General features: G+C 46.7%; 1 protein-coding gene across 3 annotated transcripts in view; it reads right to left on the bottom strand.

Annotated features, from left to right (window-relative positions):
• CACNA1I (calcium voltage-gated channel subunit alpha1 I) overlaps nucleotides 1-22,587 on the bottom strand; it is a 96,779-nt gene that overhangs the window by 45,074 nt on the left and 29,118 nt on the right. For all 3 annotated transcript variants that reach the window (XM_068142489.1, XM_068142493.1, XM_068142490.1), the window contains exons 4-8: nucleotides 12,929-13,088; nucleotides 10,544-10,859; nucleotides 9,821-9,913; nucleotides 3,960-4,266; nucleotides 2,267-2,673 (exon numbers count right to left, since the gene is read on the bottom strand). In XM_068142489.1, coding sequence (XP_067998590.1) covers nucleotides 2,267-2,673; nucleotides 3,960-4,266; nucleotides 9,821-9,913; nucleotides 10,544-10,859; nucleotides 12,929-13,088 — 1,283 coding nt within the window. The remainder of the gene's footprint in view (nucleotides 1-2,266; nucleotides 2,674-3,959; nucleotides 4,267-9,820; nucleotides 9,914-10,543; nucleotides 10,860-12,928; nucleotides 13,089-22,587) is intronic.

Raw genomic sequence — 22,587 nt, 5'->3', positions numbered from 1 at the left:
AATAAAAGCTTGAGTGGTCTCTGTAAGCATTAGCTCTAGGCCAGGACAGATTCAAGTGATGAGGTAGCTGAGGCAACAGAAGTGACCTCTGTCCTAAGACGGCAGCACCCTGCAAATCCCAGATCTCTATGGGCAGAGGGGTTTGGCTGGTTATCATTCTATGAAAACTTGTATTTCTGAGAGGAAAAACAACAGGAAAAAGAGAAAGGAAGGAGAGAAAATGAGGGAATGAAGCACCAGTCTGAGATATACTGATAACATGGCTTGAGGAAAACTGAAAGAGAGCAAAGGAAAACACAAATAAATGCCTGTGTGCTGTTGAGTTAAATGCTGGCTGCAAAAGACCTGGAGTTTATGGTATGGTCTGAATATTACTTGTTGAAATATTGTTCCAGGGAAACAGGATTCAGTGTAGCCATGTTAAATAAACAGGCTGTACCACTCATGATCAATTTGTCTGACATCTCTTTCCAGTAGAAACAGCATGCAGGGTCATAAGCTTTTTCTAGCTACTTACAGATAAAAAGGGATAACATAATGTGAAGGATGTGTCATTAATAACCTGCTACTAGAAACCCCAAGGCTTGCAGGCAGCTCCCACTCTGCTGTGGGCTGTACAAACACAGCAGAGGCGGCCTAGAAGGGCTTCAATCTGCACACACAATAGCCAGAACATGAGAGTGAATTCTCTAACTCGAGCTCAAATAGTCATCTGCTAAACTCTTAATTCATGCTGTCTCAAATAAACCAAAATGAACAATGGCTCTCCCGGCTTGGTGCTCACATCTTTAAACTATCAGTGGGCAGTGTTCGGCTTGTCCTGGGCTTCAACCCTTAGTCATCTCTCTGCTATGTGATAAATTCATGGCTCTTTTTAATCTATTTTCATGAGTCAATCCCTGCAGCCTCTTCTTCATTCTCCTCTCCCCTCAGCTCCTGCCAGTATTTTTCTGGTACTGTAGCATCCTGTGCAGTTTCGCATTCTGGGATCAAATTAAGGTTTCCCATGCTTGTGTCAGAAGCTAGCTAGGCTTTGAAAAAGGGTTTAATGCTTGATATGTGGGTGGGATCCAGACATCTGGGGCTTCAAATACTGGCTCAGACACTGTGCTGCCTCAAACAGGGAATTTAAGATACTCTAGGTCTTGAGATATCTCCATCCTGATAAAGCAATTCTGAGTGCCTTGTTTGAATCAAGCTCACTGTCTCTTTGCTGCCTGAGACTATGTTCAGGACTAGACTGCAAGTTGATTCCAAACCTTCAGCGCAGTCAGCATCTCAGTAGTGGAGCAATCTCCTATTTTTGTGATCTGGACAACCACATGGAGTGAATTGTGGTGACGTTCAGACTGATGGCGTAGATCTGAGACGCGGAGGTACAGCATGGACTCCTACGTGAAGTGCAGCAGAGCTACCAGCCAGCAGTGCAGATGCAAGGTCATCTGAAGCCAGCTCTGCACATCACAGAGTAGGCACAGCCTCTGTTTCCCAGCTATAAAATGAGGGCACACAATCTTTCTCAATGTCACAAGTCTGTCATTAGGATAAAGAGCACTGCTTACTCAGAGCTGCCTGCAGACTATTGGTGTGAAAGTCAAACCTGTGCCCACACCTGCTGTCTATGTCTGACCTACATATCACTTCTTGCTGTCATGGCAAAGGAAAGACTCAAGCCATTCAAGCCCCCCAGATGACTGAAGATGGGAGGTGGTGCCTTTCCTAGCCTTCCTGTACAGCCAGACTGTGCAGAGACATCTCTTAATTAATCTGGAAAGGCTAGCAAGCTGATGGATTTGAATTGAGATGCTGGTGAAGTGACTCTGGCATCCCCAGAGGGCACGTTAAATTAACCAAATAGACTAAGGATTCAGTAAGCTAATGAAGAGAGAAATGAGTGAGAGAGAGAGAGATGAGGAAGACAGAAGAGACAGGGTGGAAGAGAGAGAAGCAGAGGGGAAAAGAAGACAGAATCAAAAACAGAAGGATAAAAGTGAGCAGGGAAGAGTTAAAAGAGAGTGATTGGAAAGAGGTGAGAGGAAAATACATGACAGAGTGAAAGTGATTAAGTGCAGGAATAAGGAAGAAAAAACCCTGCAAGATCCTAAGGCTTTCTCCAAAGCCATGCTGGGACCATCTGTGCTGTGGCCTGGGGTCCAAATTGCTCAATCTCTGCCTCCACTGAGTTGCATCAACTGCTTAGTAAGGTTGTAACCTCGAGCAGACTCACCAGTCCCTGCTGCTCATGCTGTGCCTTCAGGTGCCTTACCTGCTCATGGTGCTCGATGCCCATGCTGATTGTGTTCACTAGGATTGCTATCATGATCCCACGGTTGAAATATTTACTGTCCACAATCCCTCGAAGCTTGACCCTCACTTCTTGCCACATGTCACTGCAAAGCTTCAGCCGTCCGCCTTCTTCCACCTCCTCCTCCTCCTCTTTCTCCAGTGCTGAGGCACCATGGTCCTCTCTGCTGCCCACCCCTTCCTCTTCACTGGCTCCTTCATCCTCCTGGCCTGAGCCAGTGCTGTCCAGGACAGAGAACCTTCGGGATGCTTTGTGCTCCCCACTCTGACATCGGGGGCAGTTGGTGGGATCAGAGGTTGCTGTTACAGCAATGGGCTGGACCATGCCCTGGGGAGGGCAGTCAAGAGAGTTGTGCTGCTGGCAAAACCCTGTGGAGAGAAAAGATCACCCTTAATAGAGAAAGTTTTGAAAAAGGTATCCAAACTGAGCACCTGCTTGGCTTTTGGGTATTCAGACAGAGGGCTTTTGGGCTGTAAGGATGACTCAGGAGTGGTGCATCATCTCAAGGCCAGCAATAAAAGCCATTGCCACCGGGGCTTTACACTGACTGTCTGTGTCACTGAAAGGCACAGTACTGTTCAGCTGCCAGTGACTAGGCTCAATGAGGGCTTACATCCATCAGAGGAAGAACTGGTTTGTTTGATGTAGGAATCACAGCTTGAGACTCAGTAGCTTGTGTTAAGTGGGAACTGTCAAAAAAACCCACAACATCACAAGGGCTACCTTTGGCCTGAACAGCTATGAGTGGGGTCTGAGAACCCACATACTGAGCTGAACTCTCTGAATTAGGGAAACTACATTAGCAAAGCATCTCAAGAAGCTAGAAAAAGTAGCACAAGAACAGTTCCTCCTGGGACACACTTCACCCTAACACTTATCTCTCTTAGACTCCTGCCATTCCCATGCTATACCAGACCCAGAGCCCTTCACGAGCTGAAGTTAGTGTTATCCCATTATGGTCTTTGTTATGGTTATCCCATTATGGTCCATGCTATAGAATCATAGAATGGTCCAGGCTGGAAGGGACCTTCAAAGGTCATCCAGTCCAACCTCCTTGCAATCATCAGGGACATCCCCAACTAGACCAGGCTGCCTAGAGCTCTGTTGAGCCTCACCTTGAATGTCTCCAGGGAAAGGGCCTAAACCACCTCCCTGGGCAACTTGTTCCAGTGTTCCACCACCCTCATAGTGAAGAACTTCTTCCTGATATCCAATCTAAATCTGCCCTTCTCTAGTTTGAAGCCATTGCCCCTCAGCCTGTCCCTGCAGGCCCTTGTCTCTCCCCATCCTTCTTGTAGGTCCCCCTCAGGTACTGCTACAGTCATCTCTGGTTTGTCCCAATTCTTGCTGGTTGTCCCCACCTCACTGGTCTGCCACACTGGCCATGGCTCCATAGAATTACAGAATCACCAAGGCTGGAAGAGACCTCAAAGATCATCAAGTCCAATCCGTCACCACAGACCTCATGACCAAAACCATGGCACCAAGTGCCACATCCAATCCCCTCCTGAACACCACGCTCTAAGGCCAATGTCAATTCTAGTTCTGTGCTTTGTAGGCACAGGCCCTTTGGCAAGGCAGTACGTGGGGATGCTCCCAGTTACTCTCACGTTTCCACTGTTGGCACTTCCAGCTTTACCCATGCAATCCTTACTGTAGTGCCTCTGGCTTTTCCTGCTCTTGCCTAGCTTGGCAGCGCTGGGCTGCACGTGGCCCTGGCGCCGGCTCTGGATGCTGTTGTAGAGCCCAAGGGTGCGGCGCTTGGCTTTGCGTATGATGTGGCAGATGTATTGGAAGATCTCCTCGTAGCAGTCTCCTGGCTCCATGTAGCTGGCCACAGTGCTGGAGGAGAGGTACCGGGCCCGCTGCTCCTGCATCAGCTGGTGCTCTCGCTGCTTGGTCTCTGAGAACTGGGTGGCGATGACCACCAGGCACAGGTTAATCATGAAGAAGGAGCCAACCTAAATTACACAGAATACAGAATTAACCAGGTTGGAAAAGACCTTCGAGATCATCGAGTCCAAGCTATCACCCAACACCATCTAATCAACTAAACCATGGCACTAAGTGCCTCATCCAGTCTCTTTTCAAACACTTCCAGTGATGGTGACCCCACCACCTCCCTGGGCAGCCCATTCCATTCACCCTTTCTGTGAAGAGTTTCTTCCTTACATCCAGCCTAAACCTCCCCTGGCACAGCTTGAGACTCTGTCCTAAGACACAAAGGAGAGGGAGGGACAGTCAGTATCAGCCAGAGGACGGACATGCAGGAGGGGAAAAGAATAAAGAGGAGAGGAAAGCAACTGGAGGTAGACAGAGGAATAGGACCCAGTCTGCATATGAAGATGAATAATCACGGAATCAACCAGCAGTGTGGCCAGGTGGCCAAGAAGGCAAACAGCATCCTGGCCTGTATCAGGAATACTGTGGCCAGCAGGAGTAGGGAAGTCATTCTCCCCTGCACTCAGCACTGGTTAGACCACACCTTGAGTACTGCGTCCAGTTCTGGGCCTCTCAATTCAAGGAAGATGTTGAGTTGCTGGAACGTGTTCAGAGAAGGGCAACAAAGCTGGGGAGAGGTCTGGAGCACAGCCCTATGAAGAGAGGCTGAGGGAGCTGGGGTTGTTTAGCCTGGAGATGAAGAGGCTCAGGGGAGACCTTACTGCCATTTACAACTACCTGAAGGGAGGTTGTAACCAGGTGGAGGTTGGTCTCTTCTCCCAGGCAACTAGCAACAGAACAAGAGGGCAGAGTCTGAAGCTGTGCAGGGGGAAGTTCAGGCTTGATCTTAGAAAGAAGTTCTTCACAGCAAGAGAGATTGCCCATTGGAAGGGGCTGCCCAGGGAGGTGGTGGGGTTCAACATCCCTAGAGGTGTTTAAGAAGAGACTGGATGAGGCACTCAGTGCCAAGGAAATTTCAGAGTAAGCCATGGCTGACTAAGCTTGTTTTTGAGAACTCATTCAATTTGATTTCTATGCAGAATTTAGAGCGCTGAACAGAAATTCAGGAAACACAAGCTCTGCTTTTGGCAGGCTTTGGGGCCTTCAGCATGTCACTTAGACATCTGCAAAGGCTTTGATGAAAACTGGACTTTTTGTTTCCCCCTCCTTTGTATCACAGTATCACAGTATAACTTAGGTTGGAAAGGACCTCGAGGACCATCGAGTCCAACCTGTGTTAAACAGAAAGTGGGAGACAGAGAACTCATTTGGTCATTCAGTTTCCTTCTCCTCTGGCTGCTCTTTTACTACTGGAAAAATAATTTGCTGTCATTTATGGTCCTCAGCTCTTGGAGGACAGACCAGTATTTCTGGACTGTTTTATTTATTTATATCATTTCCACCTTAATCCACCACAGAGTGTGATGGCACTTCGCTGCAATGAACGAGCTCCTGAAACCAAAGAGGAGTTTACAGAAACTATTGACTTTGAGGAGGACCCTAAATAGTCTGCCAGAGCAGTTCTTCCTTAACTCATTTTCTCTTCTTCTGATACTTGGCACACTGCATTAGCTCTTACTGTCCTCCAGCCCAGCTAGGCTTTCCATTTCAAACCCAAACCCAAACGTAACCCATTCCCCCAATTTCTTGTAAACAAAACAAAATGCCCAAGTGTTCCCTGTCTCCCTACAGAAGCCAAAAAGCCTATCAGGCTTATTTTACACCTTCACATGTTTCCTTTAAGCTTCCTTGGCCTGAGTTTTCCTACCTGTAAAATGAAGCAATTTCCTTCTTGGTGGTGAGAGATCTGGAGGTAAAAATCTGACTCAGTGCTATGTATTATGAAATTACAGACTAATCTCCACTAGGACATCTGTTCTTTACACTTGGAATAAAACCTGGGCTTCAATATGATGAGAATTTAATACATAACAGGGCTGATAATCACATTCAAAATCATTCTCAGAGGCTGTGATGCCTTGATTGCTGCCTACTTCCCACAGAGCTGCAAAGTGGTGATACAGCACTGATAAAATATAGAGTCTGATCTGTGATCAAGGACCACAAGTCTGCTCTGCTCTGAGATGGACTCTGCAGTGCAGCCCCCAGGGGGGAGAAGGAGGACCAGGTCACTACTTCTCCTGGACCAGAGAGCATCTCTATTAAGGGACATCCTCATACCACATTCCTCATGTATGAGCCCACATAAGATCCAGTCTCCTCTCCTTGTCTCCTTTCCAAGCAAACAGCTCTGACATATAGCTAGATCCAGTCCTGCTCTTCTTATGTGTCCTCCCCTGTGTAACCCCTCTAGCAAAGGGGAGAGAGCAAGCAAAGATAATGATAACTGGGCTCCAAGCCCCACACAGAAAAGGTGAAGGTTTTTTCAGCAGGCACTCCAGTTTGTTTTACCTACACAAGCAGACCCTGGCCTTATTGAGCCCAAGGTTGAATCCCTGTCTCTACATTATCTAATAAAATCTGACTGGTACTGGAGAGTTTGGCTTACTTGCCCATTATTTTGTTGTTTTTCTTAGATATTCAGCCTTTCTGAAGTCCACATATGTAAGCACAGATGATTTCAAGGAAGCCACTGAGTGCTGCTATGTGGGTGCCAGTATCATCTGTTGTATAAATGCTTGTTCAGAAGAGCTTTCTCTAGTCCAGGAGCCACACCAGTGGCCAAGTAGTTGGAGAGGTGGCAAAGAGACAGTGGAGTTCAAGTAGGAAGACTCAAAGGAAACAGTGACCCAAGAGGTGAAACAGTCCTTCCTACATATCACCTGCCTGGGCTCTGGCAAAGGGGGAAGCTATTTACAATTTGCTGGATACCAGATTGTTCTGCAAGGCCACTTGGAGTATCAGTGTCGACCAGCACTCTTCCCCTCAGGGAAGCACATCTATGCAGGAGTCCTAACCATGCTGGAATATGCCCAGGTGATGGACCCTGATCCTGTCAGATGAGCAGTAGCAGATAATGCCCTTGCATATATCTCTGTGAGAGAAGTCATGGATGAAAGCATAGCTCTAAAGAAGAGGCTGTATTGATCTAGCCACAGAAGAGTAAGTCTGAGCCAAAGCTAGGATATATGTGGAAAAGTAAAGAGTCAGGGCTTGAAGTATGGCTGTCAGCAATTCTGCCTAGAAAGCCAGGCCTTTCAACTGTGGAGAAGGAGGGAAGGATAAAGGCTGGAAGGACTTTGCTTCATGAGACTTGAAGAGGGATTAAGATTTCTGTAAGATGACTCAGAAGGAAAATGGAACCAAGTGATAGCAAGTTCACACTGTGATGTTGCAATGTGCTGCAAAAGATGCATTGCACATGCAAAGAAGATAACAGAAAGGCTAAATACTTTCTTGGTGTAACTCCATCAAAGGCAAAGGAAATATCCCCTGTAGGATATTCCTGCTCTTTTGTTCTGAGCAGTCACCAGCATAAATTGAGGTTCATGTTCTTCTGTATTTGATGGAAATAAACCTACATGGCTTCTGCAAATGAGGAGGGAGTGTCTAGAAATGTCAATGACACTCTGCAGTAAAATCTCAGGTGAAGTGTTTAATTGAGGGTTTTCAGCACATGCAAATTCAGAGACAAAGTTGGAACGGCTGGGAATCCACATGAGGTGAGCAAGCAGCAGAAGAACAGATTCCCACTTGGGAATCAGAAATATGATGACAGAATTTATGTAGCTTGGAGCAAAGGGTGAGGGACAGGTTTTGGAACTGGCCCACGGGTGACAGGCATGCCCACCCCTGTGGTTAAACACTGACACCACAATCCTTCCTGGCTCTGAGACAAGGAGTAAATTCAGTGTTAGCTGTACAAGTATGGGTATCCTGACCATGCTGCTCAAAATGGAAATGCAGGTAGGGACTAAGCATCTACTGCATGGTGGGAGATCTGAATAAACATTATTGTTTTCTGAACTCACAAAGAGTAGTGGATGCTCAGTTTGCCTTTGGGAACAGAGGTGGGGGGAACTCTCCCCTCATCCTGTGCAATCACACCTCTGCAGTGGACACAAACTAGACCACATGAAGTTCCACAGAAACAGAAGGAAAACAGTCTTCACTTTGAGAGTGCCAGAGCACTGGAACAGCTGTACAGAGAGGTTATGGAGTCTCCATCTCTGGAAGCATTCAAAAGCTGCCTGGACATCTTCCCAAGTGGTTTACTCTAGGTGGTCCTGCTCTAGGATGGTATTTGGACTAGATGATCTTCAGAGGTTCCTTTCAACCTCTACCATTCTCTGTGGGTGTCTGTACACATTGTTTCTCTTTGGTAATCTCCAGCCTCAAAATAAAAGCTGTGCTCCATAAGGTGTATTTCACCTCTGCAGTCCTGGCTAATGCTTCAGCCCACAGGTAAGAAGTCATCTTTCCCTTGTGATGGTAGAAGGCCAGAAAGTAGGGAGAAATTAAAGATATCACAGAGACTCATCTTTTTCTCTGACCAGTTGGACCAGTAGATTATTTTTTGTGTGTGCCACTCCCCATATATACAGGTTACAGAATTTCTCTTAGAAATTGCATTAGGATTTGTTTGCTCTCAAGTCACTGCATGTCAATTTGAATTTCAGCTAGATCCTGTCCCAGGTGACTCTGTTAATGTCACTAGGTCATTGCTTCCTGAGATCCTATTTGCAGGAGGGTATAGCCACACAGGACACATAGCAGTTGAAGAGCAAAGTCTTAGCCAGGTCTGTTCAGTAGCCCATCCAAATGCATGCATTTAATACTTCCCATCATTTATTACATCTTTCCCTCCTGCTCTCTGCTTTTGTCCCCATATGCCTTCATAAACCTCAAATCCTTCCTTCCTAGGAGCAGGATATCCTCTCCAAGAAAATGCATTTATGTGTGGGAAGCTTGAGGAATGGAAAAGGAAAAGGCACCACGTTTCTCACCTCTTTCCAACCACTGACAACAAATGTCCTTGCAGAGAAGCAAACGTCACTTGTATAAATAAATCCACAGAGCTTCAAAACTGCTCATTAAGTTCTCATCACGGACACACTTCTCTCTTGCTGTCCCCGCCAACTGCAAGTGATCTCACACAGCCACTTTATGTTGGATTGCTGACACTTTCAGAGCAGCAGATCCTTTTTATTCATGGTGTGGAAGTAATTCAGTGTGACAGCCTCTGAATCTGATGAAATCTGAATCTCAGACCCTGAATGCAAGAGATGCAGGTGCTGCCAAAAGCCATAAAACACGGCTTAAGAATGACTCAAGAACTTAAAACACATAAAGAGACCAGGTAGGAGGGCAGATGTAGAAATGGTTTTCTGTGCTTTTGAGACTACTGGTTTGGGCATTTTACTTTGAGATGAGATCTGTAGGTGAGAATGTTGTGATACAGCAGGTATGCACATCTCTAGGAGTCAATCTTCAGCATGTTTTTTGAGTGAGAAATAATGACCTGGTTGACAACTCTACCATCTTGCCTGCAAGCCTTGGTGAAAATCCACTAGGTAGGTCCTGAGATTCCTAGAAGAAATCCGGGTAACCTAACACTTGTTTTATGCAGGGTCTTAGCTTGCAATGCTGACAGTCATCAAGTCTAATACTTACAATTATCAGCAAGATAAAGTAGATAAAATTGTAGAAGGAATGGGCATCCATCACGTAGTACATGATCTCCACCCACCCTTCCAGTGTGATCACCTGCAAAGACAAACAACAAGAGAAACAGGAGGGAAGTGGGCTTCCAGAGTTTACTCCTGAGTTGCTGGCAGGGCCATTGTAACCCAAGCAAAGCACAAAACAATTAATTTCAAGGAGGCCAAATTTCCATTCCAGGAAATCAGCGTGGTATTGCTTGGTGACTCTGGCATATTGTCAAAGCCTGTGAGATCATGCTAGCCCACAGCAGGAATATTTCATTAAAATAGTTCATTTCCCTGGATCACAGCAGGGGAAAACCTGCAGCAGGCTTCTGTGCCCCTTGGACTGGACACCACATACAGCCGGCAGAAAAGGAAGGGAATTTAGCTGCCTTCTGCAACAAATGCTGGGAATCAAACAAAAATAAAACAGAGTCCTTTGCTATAGTGGTCTGGATTGAAAGGTGTAGCTTAGTTCAGCATGGGCCTGAACAGCTTTGTGTCCCTTCCTATCATCAGGAGCATCATGCATGGACTGCACACTGTCTCTCTTGCCAGAGTAGTTGCAAAGCCCTTTTCTCTCTGCAGCTGTATCACAGCCTGCAGAAACCATCCTGGGAGCACAGAAACACTGAGTTAGAACAAAGGGGAAAAAAGCTTGAGCCTTCTTAGAAGGCTGGCTTGGTCTCACCTGAAATATCACAATCCAGGCATAGCCAATGTTGTCAAAGTTGATGGCACCCTTGTGTGGGTTGGCGTTGCCCGTGCGGCACACGTTGTAGTACTGGTTCCAGTTCACACACATGCCGCTGATGTTGAACTCTTGCCGGACAGAGTTGTAGTAGTAGTAATCATCCTTGTCCAAACAACACTCATGGCCCCGCTCCTTCAGTGGGGGTATCTCGTGGCAGCCCATAATTCCATTGTCTCCTGACAGTGAGCAGATGAAGGGCATCTCATCATCTTCCTCAGGTTGGTAATAAGGGGGCAGGACAATGTCACCTTGTCTGCAAGGATGAAAACCCATAGTCAGCAAGCTCCTGTAAAAGTCAGTTTCCTACCAGCAACACTGGTGGAGCTGGGGGGCTCCCATCCTGACATAGGAACTGCACTGGGTAAGAGATTTCCAGGTTTATTGCCTCTGGCAAAGAGAAGGGAAGACAGAGTTCCTGAAAACCAGGGCATTTCCAGGGTGAGCCCCCAGTTTTCAGAGCTTTGCCTGCCGTCAGATCACCCCAAGCCAGCTGACACAGGCTGCTCACGTGGAGCTGAAGAAAACCTGGAACGTGCATTTTGATCGCTCTTCCCATTAGCGTCAAAGCTAACTCAGACGCGGTGATATTAAAGAAGCTGTTCAGGCTTCCCTGTGATGTGCTCCTGTATGTTAAGCCTTGATGGACATGTTTTATAACATTTGGCAGTGAACACTCTGTACTTCTAAAAAAAAATAAAAAATAATTAAAATTCCACTTCCTGCATAATTGAGGCTGCATGGCTAAGCCTGAAACATCAGGGAAGGCAACGTTGAAACTGACTTAACCTTAACTTTGACTCCTCCTTGACAGTTGACAATAAGGGTGCAATGTTTCATGACAAGTTCACGTGCCTTTTCATATCCCACATGATGCAAGCACCTTCCAAATGCATGAATAATTAAAATCATCTATGCTTGCCTAGCTGGAGATGAGCTAACGATCAGGAAAGCAAAAGGTGGAGATTGAAAATTTTCCATTAAACTTTATCTGCCGCACTCCTTGCAGCGCTGCAGTCCGTAGCTTTCACGTTGCATGAGGGCAGACTTCTTCAGGAAGTGTCGCTGGAAGAGCATAGGTGTTGATAAAAGAGAAAAGGAAGTCTCTGAAGATAAGCTAAGCAGGACTGCACCACAAAGATCTGTCGTAATACATCCACATCACTGCTGAGCTGGGTGCCTGCAGAATTCATCTCTCTAGTAACGGTCAGCAAAAGAGCTTTCCAGTATCTGCCACTTTGCAGGCTGTGGCCCCAATTCACTTCTCAGTCACATCAACTCTGCACAGATGTAATTAGAGCCACTAAAGTACTTCTGCCTGTGCTTTACATAAAGGACAATCATCCTAAACATTATATATTCCTTGGGGAAAGCCAAAATACAGCAAAAGGCTGCTGTATGTAGCTTCTGCTCTCTGCTGCTTTGCAGATTGTATTTTCACACCTTTAGCTCTTTTTTTTTCCAATTTGAGATGATCTAAAGCTTCATAACTGCTTAATCAGTCTAAACTGATCTACAACCGTAGTTGGTTTTAAGCAGCCTAAACTGATAGGATGCCTGGGATTAATACAGGGTTTGAAGATGACATTTTAAAGAGATCTGCTAAAGCTAGAAAGTCAGCAGGAGGAGTTGAGCCCTGGGAGTGGGGGTAACTGGAAAATTCCTATCAGGCAGGAGATTTTTCCACCCCACTGCCTCCAGGAAGGAGGAGAGTCATGCTCTGCAGGCTCCTCTTTGACTCCCCAGAATAAACCTCAAACACCTCTAACTGATCCCCTCTGTGGCTCCAGGCTCCCTTTGCCACAACTGTACCATGTTTCCCCATGGGGTTTTTTAATCCCATTCAAGCAATCATACTTCACTTGCACTTCTACTAGCCCAGATGTGGGACACCACTCCAAAAAACTCCCCCAAAAGCTCTCCATTCTATTTCCATGGCACCTGCCACATGCAATTCTACTCTTGACATTTGCCAACTATTTCCTCAAGTCTCTCTAAGGCAGCTGGAGATAATACAGTACTGTCCAAACAGTGACCTCAGCTCCATCTTAGAGGTGCCAGACGTCCCTGCAGAAGCATTAGGTAGCACTATGGATTTCTGGAACACTCCTCTGGTTCTTGATTTTTGAAGAAGGAGCAAGTTTAGGAGAAAGACAGCATGAGTGGTGTTTCAGAGCTCTTCAATACTTTCTACTCTATCACCCTAGAGCCATTTGGAGTAAGCAATACACAAGGAGTCAGGCAGCAGAAGACAAGATAGCAGAGAAGGAGAAAGAGAAATGCCTCTGGAGGAAAGGAAAGAGACATGGTCCCCTAGGCACTCACATTGTGAAGTTCTCCTCCATGAAGCAGCGGTTGCGGAGCAGTCCAGCCCACAGCTGCACCCCAATGATGCCGAAGATGAAGAAGACAAAAAAGCAGAGAAGGAGAACATTCCCCAGCATGGGCAAGGTGTCCAGGAGCAAGTTCACAAGGATTCGCATGCCTGCAGGGGGAGAAGAGAACCACAAGGGGCAAGTGTGGGATGGAGGGACAGAGGAAGGGAGAAGAGGAAGAGGAGGAGAAGGAAAGGAGAATGCAGGAAATACACATTAAAAGAAAAAAAAGGCCCCACAAAGATAAAAGCAGAGTGTCAGAAATTAATTAGTGCCCAGACCAGGCTAGATTTATGATTGCTGCCCTTTCTTGTCCTAACCTCCACTCACAGCCAGCCAGCAGAGCTGCTGCAATGCTGTGACCTCCTAACCCTAGGCCTCCATCTGCAGCAGGGAGAAGAAAAGCAATAGAGACTTTTGGTACCATCAGCTGGCCGACTGATATCCCTCCCTTCCCGGCAGTAGGGCAATGGAGTGACAGCTGTCCCAAAGGTGCACAGCAGCTCAACAGCCCCATCCTAAGATTTCTCAGGGTGAAAGACAACCCACTTCAACAACTGTGTGCTGCAACCCATGAGAATTGCATGGATGGTCCCAGGGCAGCCTGCCCGGAGAGATTAACCTCTCCAGCAGACATAAAGCAGCACCGATTGGTTTGCTCAGTGACAGATCAACAGTGGACAGTCATGGAGACCACGCTTTCCTCTCTTGACTAGTCCTCCATCCCCAGAAGGGCTGGAGCACACAAGCAGCAGGCACAGCACGGAATGCTGTTGGCACAGCACCTCTGTACAAATGTTTTAAAAGAAAGACATTTCCAAAAAATAAATATTCAATCACCTAGCAAATTGTTTCCGTGGTTTGTTTTTTTAATCCTTCTACTCTTCAGCTCACAAAGCCACAAGCAAGGGTAAGGAAAGGCTTGTTTCTTCATGAAGCTAAAGACTTTACCTCTGCTCTCCAGGGAGAGTCTAGAAAACCTTCTGAGCATCACCATACTGCCTTTACCCACATGCACACCCCATGCAGTTGTCCCTCCTCGCCTCCAGGGGCCCAGTGAGTTCCTTCACTGAAGGTGTTAGGTGTAGGCTAGCAAATAATTAGCTAATTAGGTACTTTTAACCAGTTCATTACAACAGATGGTAGTGGAAGGGGAAAGAGGAAGGAAAGATAAAGTTAAGATTCTCTGGCAGCCCTTTGAGGCACAAGATAATGCCCCTTGTGTGCCCAGAATCAAGTAATTAGCCACAAGATGCTGTATGTGATGCTCTGTCTTTATTCCCCAGGCTGCTCGCAGTCAGAGAGGCAAGGGAAGTGGTACCTGCAGGGGCATGCAGGTGTAGGGCAAACAGACACTGAATGGAGAGAGAGAGAAGGGTGCCTGCTGTAAGACATTGAGCTGGCTTATCTCAGGAAGAAATGCTCTGGGGACAGGTAGGGGTGGGAAGAGATAAGACTGATATTTACTAGTAGGTTTCACATAAAAAGAAGATGCTTAGTGATGGCTACATGGAATCATGAAGGACAAGGAATGATGCCAGTAACCCTAAGGCCAGGCTCAGAGCAGCAGCTAAGCCCTGACTGTTCAGCTGTGTCACTAGTTAAGGCAGTTTCTAGACAGCACCTCAGTAACTCAGCAGTACAGGGGCACAGCTCCAGCCACTCAAGGAATCATGGGCATGCCATGAATCACTGATGGCTTTCTGACCTGACACAAAGCCCAACAGCATAGCCACAGTGCCCTGCTGTCTGTTGTTGTGACCTGCCAGGCTCTGGAGCAATGCTCTGCGCAACACTTTGGGATTTAAGGCCACACACCCTCACTAAGGTGCAGCACATTGCCAGCATCAACACTGCTTCACAGCACCAGCTCAGCAGATGCCATGAACTGTCCTGGTCAGTACGTTAGCGAGGGCCAAGTGACACAGGAGGCTCTGCCAGCAGCACTGCAAGGAGAGGTGATGTTTTTCAGATCAACTGATACAAGCTCCAACTCAGAGCACAGGTAATGGGAAGAATAAGACTGCCTTTAGCTGAAGCACAGAGCAGATAGAATTGACATCCCCACCAGAATTTCATGAAAAATAGGCTGCTTGGGTCAGAATATGCAAAAACTGATTTTGCCCACGTCCCAAGAGAAGACAGGTGACTTGCAAAACTCGCCTGCCTTTCCCTAGGAAACATCTTACCTTACCCATCTTACATTCTCCATCCCGACTCTCAGAGCGGGTGCTGCTGCTGCTGCTCCAGGATTGTGTAAGCCTTCATCCACAATAATACCAGTGCATCTTGCATGACAACCTCTGGAAGGTACTGGAAAGCCAGTTCCTTGGCAAATCCTGCTGCTGCTTCCTTCCTACCTTGAGCCACCTCTGCCTGCTCCTCTGCTTTTCTCTTGCTGTACCTACATCATTTCTCTGCCTCTGCACTGCTCTGCAGTGTACATGCACACATCTCCCTCCCCACTGCTGCCTTTCCCCACACCCTCATTTGTCCTTTACCACTGGCAGAGTAGAAGCCATGCTGGCTCACAGCAAGGAAGGAATATGAAAAGGACAATGACCTTTTCTGAAGCAGCCTTTGAAAAAAGGAGATGTTCCCTGAGAAGAGAAAAGAAGAGGGGCTGGGCAGTCTGGAGGAAAAGCAGGGAGGGAAAGCATTGATGAAGCAACATTCAACAACCAAACAGGCTCCCAGGGCATCAGATATGAAAAGGTTTTGCTCTTCAAGAAGAAGAAGAGCTAGAAAGATTAAATATTCATGAGTGCGAGGTGTGGGCTCTGAAAGACCTTTTCTTTTTCCCATTCACCCTCACAAGGAGACCAGGTGAAAGGAGGAAACAAAACAGCATCGACTGTGGGCATCCAAGGAAGGATTCTCATGAAACAATGCTCAAATAATGCTTCCCTGCTGCTCACTCATGCCTTTGGGCAAGGGGTAGGGAAGGGTGCTCCATCATGCAGGAGCAAAGCCACAAGCACAACAGAGATGCATTCACTGCTCCAGTACAGCAGTGGACATTGTGGAGAGAGTATGTCACAGGGATGAGCAGCAGTGGGCGGGTGAGGAGTGCCAGGCAGTGAGCTGTCAAAGGGAAGCATAAGACTGAGCAAAACCAAAAGACAAAGCAAAGTCCCTGAACTCCCTCCAGGGTTCAAGCAAAGCAAATCCTCTGCTTCACTTTAGCAGCACACAGAGGCCCTTCCTGACAAACTCAGCAGATGCTAAAGTGACCATAGCTCCCTCCAGACACTCGAGATCAAGCCTGATTAGCCTGCCCATCACAGCCAAGCAGACTGGCCTGGCCTGTGCCAGCCCTGGGGAAAGCAGTGGTGAGCAGCCGGGGCAGGGCTGAGGAGGAGTCAGACTCCAGGCAGGCAGAGCCAGCCATGCAGTGCCCAGCAGCACTGTCACTTAGCTTTCTTTCCACCTGCCTCTTTCCTGGAGTGAGAACCAACAGCTGAGCCGATTCATTCCCTAGCAGTAACCACCCTGTGATCTGAATGGAAGACTAGCTCAGGAGAGAGTAAGAAACTCTGCTGCTCTTTTTGGTTTCTTTGTGTCTCACCCATCTTTGAGGCTGTCTAGCTTGCCCCAGCTCTGCAGTGAGGAACAAAGCTAATGTGAGTGCAGTCAAAAAGAGGCAGCAGGTTGAGGCATTTGCTCCCTGGCTTAGAGTAAACCAGATGGAAGAGAACATAATTCTCAGCACCTGCCTTATCTGCATCATGGGCCAAGCCACCAGTTGTCATTTTAACTGGAGCAAAAGTAAATCTCTTCCCTATCAGCACGTGTGAGCGTAGCTGGCAGGACACCTTGCAGAGTGCAGAGACCAGAGTGTTACTCTGTTCCTCAGCCAGGCTGCTTGTCCAACTGTGCCTTCTTTCCTTCCTTCCCTGCCCCAGGACACATAGCAGGCCAGCCAGCTAGCATGGGGTTGGCAGGATTTTCCTGTGCATGCTCCTTTGTGGGAATTTTCTGAACTGAGGAACCATTCCAGCAGAAAAGTTGCATTAACACAGCAAACACACAGAGAGGTGCAACTGTTCTTGTTTTCTTTTCTTTTTGTTTTGATTGGTTGGGTTTGTTTGGGTTGGGTTTTGGTTTGGGTTGGGGGTTTTTTCTTTGGTTTTTGTTGTTGTTTTGCAGTTGACCCCATAGATAAAATAATCTTGGTGTGCACACTGCAGGCTGGTGCTCTAACTTGTGGCCCTCCTCACTGATCTCTTGCTGATCCAAGGTTTAGCTATCATTTCACACATTGCATTCTCCACATCAGCTAAAACATGAAGTCAAACTACAGCAAAGAGAAACCAATCAGGTATATGTGCAACAGCAGAGGCACTGCCAAGTTCATCAGCAGCTTCCCTGACACTCAGATCTTTTTCCCTCTTCTGCATTCCTCCTAACTGAGGCTTCTCCCGCAAAGGGATAAGGCAGAGGAGCTCAATTGAAACAGCTGATGTGCTGCTCCAGATGTCTTCTCCTCAAGCTGGAAAGCCAGCCTCAGACTGAATACTATCACCCCTGCTTTGCACCAATGCAAGAGTGAGCATGTTGCCATGGCTGGCCTGACCTAAATTTAATGAACCCTATGGAAAACCAGGTCCACTTAACATCTCACACTACCTTGTGCTGTCAAGCCCATTCTGCTATTAAGGGAAAGCTGCCCCAGACACAAATGTGAAACACTGGCCTTGATAAGAGGCAAGCAAAATCCTTCCACTGATCTCTTGCCAGGTTCCCAGAGCATTTGTAGGATACATTTAGGGTTGAGGATTTTGTAGTTGCAGGTTGTCAGTTTGATCCATAGTTCAGGAGCACCACTAAGTTCCTTACCAAAGCTCTACTCTTGCCTTGCCAACAATCAAAGCTTTCAAGCTTCTCTGACTGCCTCAGACACCTCATCCTGCTCAGCCTGTTGATGACCTAACCTTCAATTATCCAAATTTTTGTCACTTCTCAGCTTGACCACAGAAAATATCAAAGCCTGACATTTCCAGTACTTACAAAGCTTCAGCCAGTGCAAAGAGCTGCTGTTAATTTTCTCAGTAGCACAGCCACATCAAGTCTCGCCTCAGTGCAGCGTCTTCCCTTAGGATACTGAATCAAGTTCAAGCATTAAGTGTTCTCAGTCCCTACCTTCAAAGTATTTCCCAGCTTAAGCTTAGGGTAGCTAAAAGAAAGGCTAAAACTTCAGGAAAACACTGCTGGTCAGAGCTTCACCGTGCTGAGACAGCAGAGCTCTTCAGAGTAGGTAGCATACTGACGTAAGAGAAAGAGCTCTCTCAAGGCTCTGGAGCCAGGACCTAGCACAGATCCCACCACCAGGTGCCCAGAACAAGTTTTGTCATGACCCAAACAGGCGACATCTCAACTCTGCAGCAGGCTGTGCCCTATCATGGAGGCTGCCAGCCTAGCTGAAATCCATCAACAACAGGAAGCTCATCCACCACAAGCACTCTCATTCAGTGTGTGCCACTGTAAGCCTGGTTGGTAGCCACATCATGTGTGACACAAACAGAAACAAGCACAAGCATAGGACTCCGTGAGGAGTCCCTTTCATTGCTCTCTTGGCCCATTAACTCCCTGCAAGCTTTGGGTTGTTCAGTAACCTTTTTGTGGAGAGCAACGCCAGGTGCCAGATAATTTCTCACAGAGGTGTCTCTCCAGAGGGTTGCTGTCATTCTGCTCTTTTTCCTAATACTGAACATCTAATAAGCAACACCTACTACCACCTGCTACTGTTGTTCATTCACCAATCATCTCATTTCCCCCCCATTTATCACTGCAACGATGACTGAGCTCCCTCGCAGCAAACACTCTACCAAGAGCATACAGCGCCAGCTTTGCTTTCAGAATGGCAGGGGTCACCCAGCACTGGGGACAAAAGGTAACACCAGGGCCATGGCTGCGAGCCACTTGCCTCCATTCTATAAACACCCTTAAGTTCTTTGCACATCTCTAGTGCCGTGTAAGTAGGACAGAATAATGCAAAATATTATGTAAAGCAGTGTTAATGCAACTTCTGGTTGAGATTCCAGGGAGCTGGTTTCCCCTTGCTGTCACCAGCCCGAAGCGTGTGTCTCTTTTGAACTGCAGGCAGTGCCATGACGTTAGGTGAGGTGTGTGTGAAAAGGAGAATCGGGCCCCAAACAGATGAAGGCTGAGAAATTTCAGGTTACGCTTGTAAATTGCCCTGCCCACACACACGCACGGAGTGTAATTTGCATTAGTGTAATCTGACATTAGCTTTCACCCTATAATACGCTGTCATTACTGCTCACATTTCCATGGTATCTACTGCTTGATAGGTCCCAGGGGACAGATTTTTGCAAAACAGCCCAGCTCCCATTTAGGCAGCAAAATAGAGCAGCAAAATACGTGGCTGGGCTTTCAAGAGCGCTGTGTACACTGGAGGCTGAGCGTGCTTGAACAGGCAGCAGAATTCATAGAATCAATAAGGCTGGAAAAGACCTCAAAGATCATCAAGTCCAACCTGTCACCCAACATCTCGTGACTACTAAACCGTGGCACCAAGTGCCATGTCCAATCCCCTCTTGAACACCTCCAGGGATGGTGACTCCACCACCTCCCTGGGCAGCACGTTCCAATGGTCAACAATTCTCCCTGTGAAGAACTTTCTCCTCACCTCGAGCCTAAACTTCCCCTGGTGCAGCTCGAGACTGTGTCCTCTTGTTCTGGTGCTGGTTGCCTGGGAAAAGAGACCACCCCCCTCCTAGCTACAATCACCCTTCAGGTAGTTGTAAAGAGCAATAAGGTCTCCCCTGAGCCTCCTCTTCTCCAGGCTAAACAATCCCAGCTCCCTTAGCCTCTCCTCGTAGGGCTGTGCTCGAGGCCTCTCCCCAGCCTCGTTGCCCCTCTCTGGACACGTTCAAGGGTCTCAATTGTCACAACAGGAGCTGCAAAGTGCTGAGCATTTCTTAAATCCTGGCTGCACACGTTCCCCTAGGAGGGGAAAGGAGAAATAAAGATTGCAGTGAAGGTCTTTTTAGGACTAGTTTTTGGTTGTTGGGAGGGGTTGTGGTGGTGGTGTTGTGGAGGTTTTTTTGTCTTCCATCCTTGCTTTACTTTCAATACACCAACTCCAAAGTGCTGTTGCTAAATCTTGCGATTTTTATCGGGAGTCTGGGGATGCGTGGCATAAACCTTCAGGCGTGAAATCTTGCTAGGATTTGACAGTCTTGGATCACAGGAGAGGGGAAAAAAAATAAGAGGAAAAGTTTCTATTCCTCACTACTATGGTGAGGAAGAAAAAGAAAAAGAGGAAAAGAGGACTACAGGTCTGAATGTCTGAAAGCCATCGCAAAAGTAAAACTAACCTGTGGCTTGGGGGTTTGGTTTTCCCCCCCTTTTTCAAATCTCATCATTTTGAGCCCATTTGACAACCTATAAGCACATAATTTGTGTCTTCTGAATGTTTGCTTATAATAACAATAAAATGGAGCAGACAGCTTCAGAGAGGGAAAGATGACTTTCTCCCATGATCTGTGACTGCAAAACCCAAAAAGGACTGAGCAATGTATGGTACAAAAGCAGGCATTACCAGGTCTACATTTCCTCTGCTTCGCTGTTCCTCATCTGCCTGCCATGAGAACTACACTAACACAGAGATGTAATTCCCTTTTTGTTTTGGGGGTTTTCCCTCCCAAATTTACTTTGCTTACTCATTTAAACACGTGGCAATAGATTGCACACAAAGAACAGCACTGAGCTCAGACAGTAAGTAAATGAAGTTGTATCCTGTCTTCAGTGACTGAAGAATTCCTTCAGCACTACAAGATGTGGGGTCAGTTACAGCCCCAGAGAAGAACCGATCTGCAAACCCACCCAGAGCATTTAGCTGAGAGTCAACAAGCTTTCCTGTGCTAGTCTTTGTCCTTGTTTCAGATTCGATTTCTTCCCCTTCTCTCCCTCCACCTTCACTTTTGCTGCATTACCCTACACACAAAAGTACATCATGACTTTGCAAGCTGTGCCTAGCAAAGCTTATACTGGCCTTCTGTGCATTTCTCCTTCAAGCCCTGCTCTATTCTCTGTTGATCCTCATGCTGCTCTCCTTCCCCTCACAACATTGCTCTGTATCCTGAACACGCCCGTCTGATGTAGGGCTCAACTGACTTGATAAAGTGCTTCACATACAGGAAAATACAGCTCTAAGTTACAATTCCATCTCCCATCTGCCCCCTCTCCAAGTAAAGGCATCCTTTAATGGTCAGAAATAAATCACATTGCTCTCTTCAGTGCATCACTGCACTTGGCTAGGAGATTGGGTTGGGAAGGGAGGATATAAACTGAATATGACCCTGTCGGTGAAGTCCACCCCTGTCAGTTTTTCTCCATCCTTTCACTGCCCACCTACCTGGGACAGAGCTTACAGAAAGCTCTCAGCTTCTTTGAATGCCTTTGAGCCACACATAGCCTGAGCAGGGAATAAAAAGGGCTTTTGACATCTTAACCTTTGTGTATGAATGCTGTGAGAGAACATTACTTTTGTCCCTGTACTGACCTACTGAGGACTGTGGCTGTGCGCATAGGCACTTGCAGGTGGTTTGTGTGTCACTGAGATGTGATAACAAATGTTTACAGGACAGCTTATACAAAGAACTGTGGATGGGATGAGTTTAAGTAATTGGAAAACACAACAACAGCTGAGTCTTGGTTATCATTTTACAAATAAAGCTGTGAGGGAAAATATTTCCTTCCAAAAGAGTCAAATGGAAGAGTTTATTTTTGAAAGGAAATTAGCATTGGAAAGAGAACAAGCAAGTGTCAGTCCTCTTCCAGGATGACTGAGGCATCTGAAGCAAAGACCCTGTAAAGTAGGGCTCTTAGAAGAGGAATCTCATCATCCTTCTGCATTTCCAACTGCTAGGGCAGGACCGTGCTTGTCAAATGAACTTGCTTTTTGTCTGATCTAGCTGTAAATGAGTGTGTTTTACAGGCTGATATATCTCAGCTCAAAAGCTAATTTCACACACGCTCATCAGTGAAATTAGTTCTTCAAAAACACATTTAGAGAAGTAAATGTCCCTGTGCCAAGTGTGGGGTTCCTAGCCACACCACTCTCAGGCACCGTTGCAGCACCCCACTCAGGTAGCTCGGTGTTGAATACAGATTTAAGGTAGGCATATAAATAAAAGCCATCCGCTTCTCCCATTCCAGGGTTCAGCTGCTTCAGACTGTTTTATAATGGTGCTTTGGTCTGGTGAGCTGAAGGCAGGGCAATGAGTTAGGAGATGTCAGCTGCACTCCTGGGTCTGCTGGTGACATTAAATTTCACTCACCTGGTCTGAAACATAAGAAAGATTAAACCAACAAGCCCTGGCTTTTATCTTTGAGAGCTGTAGAGGAAAAGTAGGAAACCTCAGTCTGTTTGGAACCCATGGAACAACTTAGTAACAGTAATTAATAAAGACAAATGGAGCTAAATCAAGATTTTTCAAACACAGCACTTTCACCAGCAAGGAAAAAATAAGAACATTAGAAAAAAAAAAAACACCCAGCTATTTCACTGAAATGGAAACACTTCAGTGGTGTGATTGTTATTGAAACATCATTCAGCAAAAAGGAGGACAAGACGAGAGG

The sequence above is a fragment of the Melanerpes formicivorus genome, unplaced genomic scaffold (genome assembly GCF_026170545.1).
Source record: "Melanerpes formicivorus ecotype bairdi unplaced genomic scaffold, bMelFor1.0.p_v2 SCAF_8, whole genome shotgun sequence".
Classification (NCBI taxonomy): domain Eukaryota; kingdom Metazoa; phylum Chordata; class Aves; order Piciformes; family Picidae; genus Melanerpes; species Melanerpes formicivorus.
Note: the sequence above shows the minus strand (reverse complement) of the source record. Positions and strands in the feature narration are given on the sequence as shown.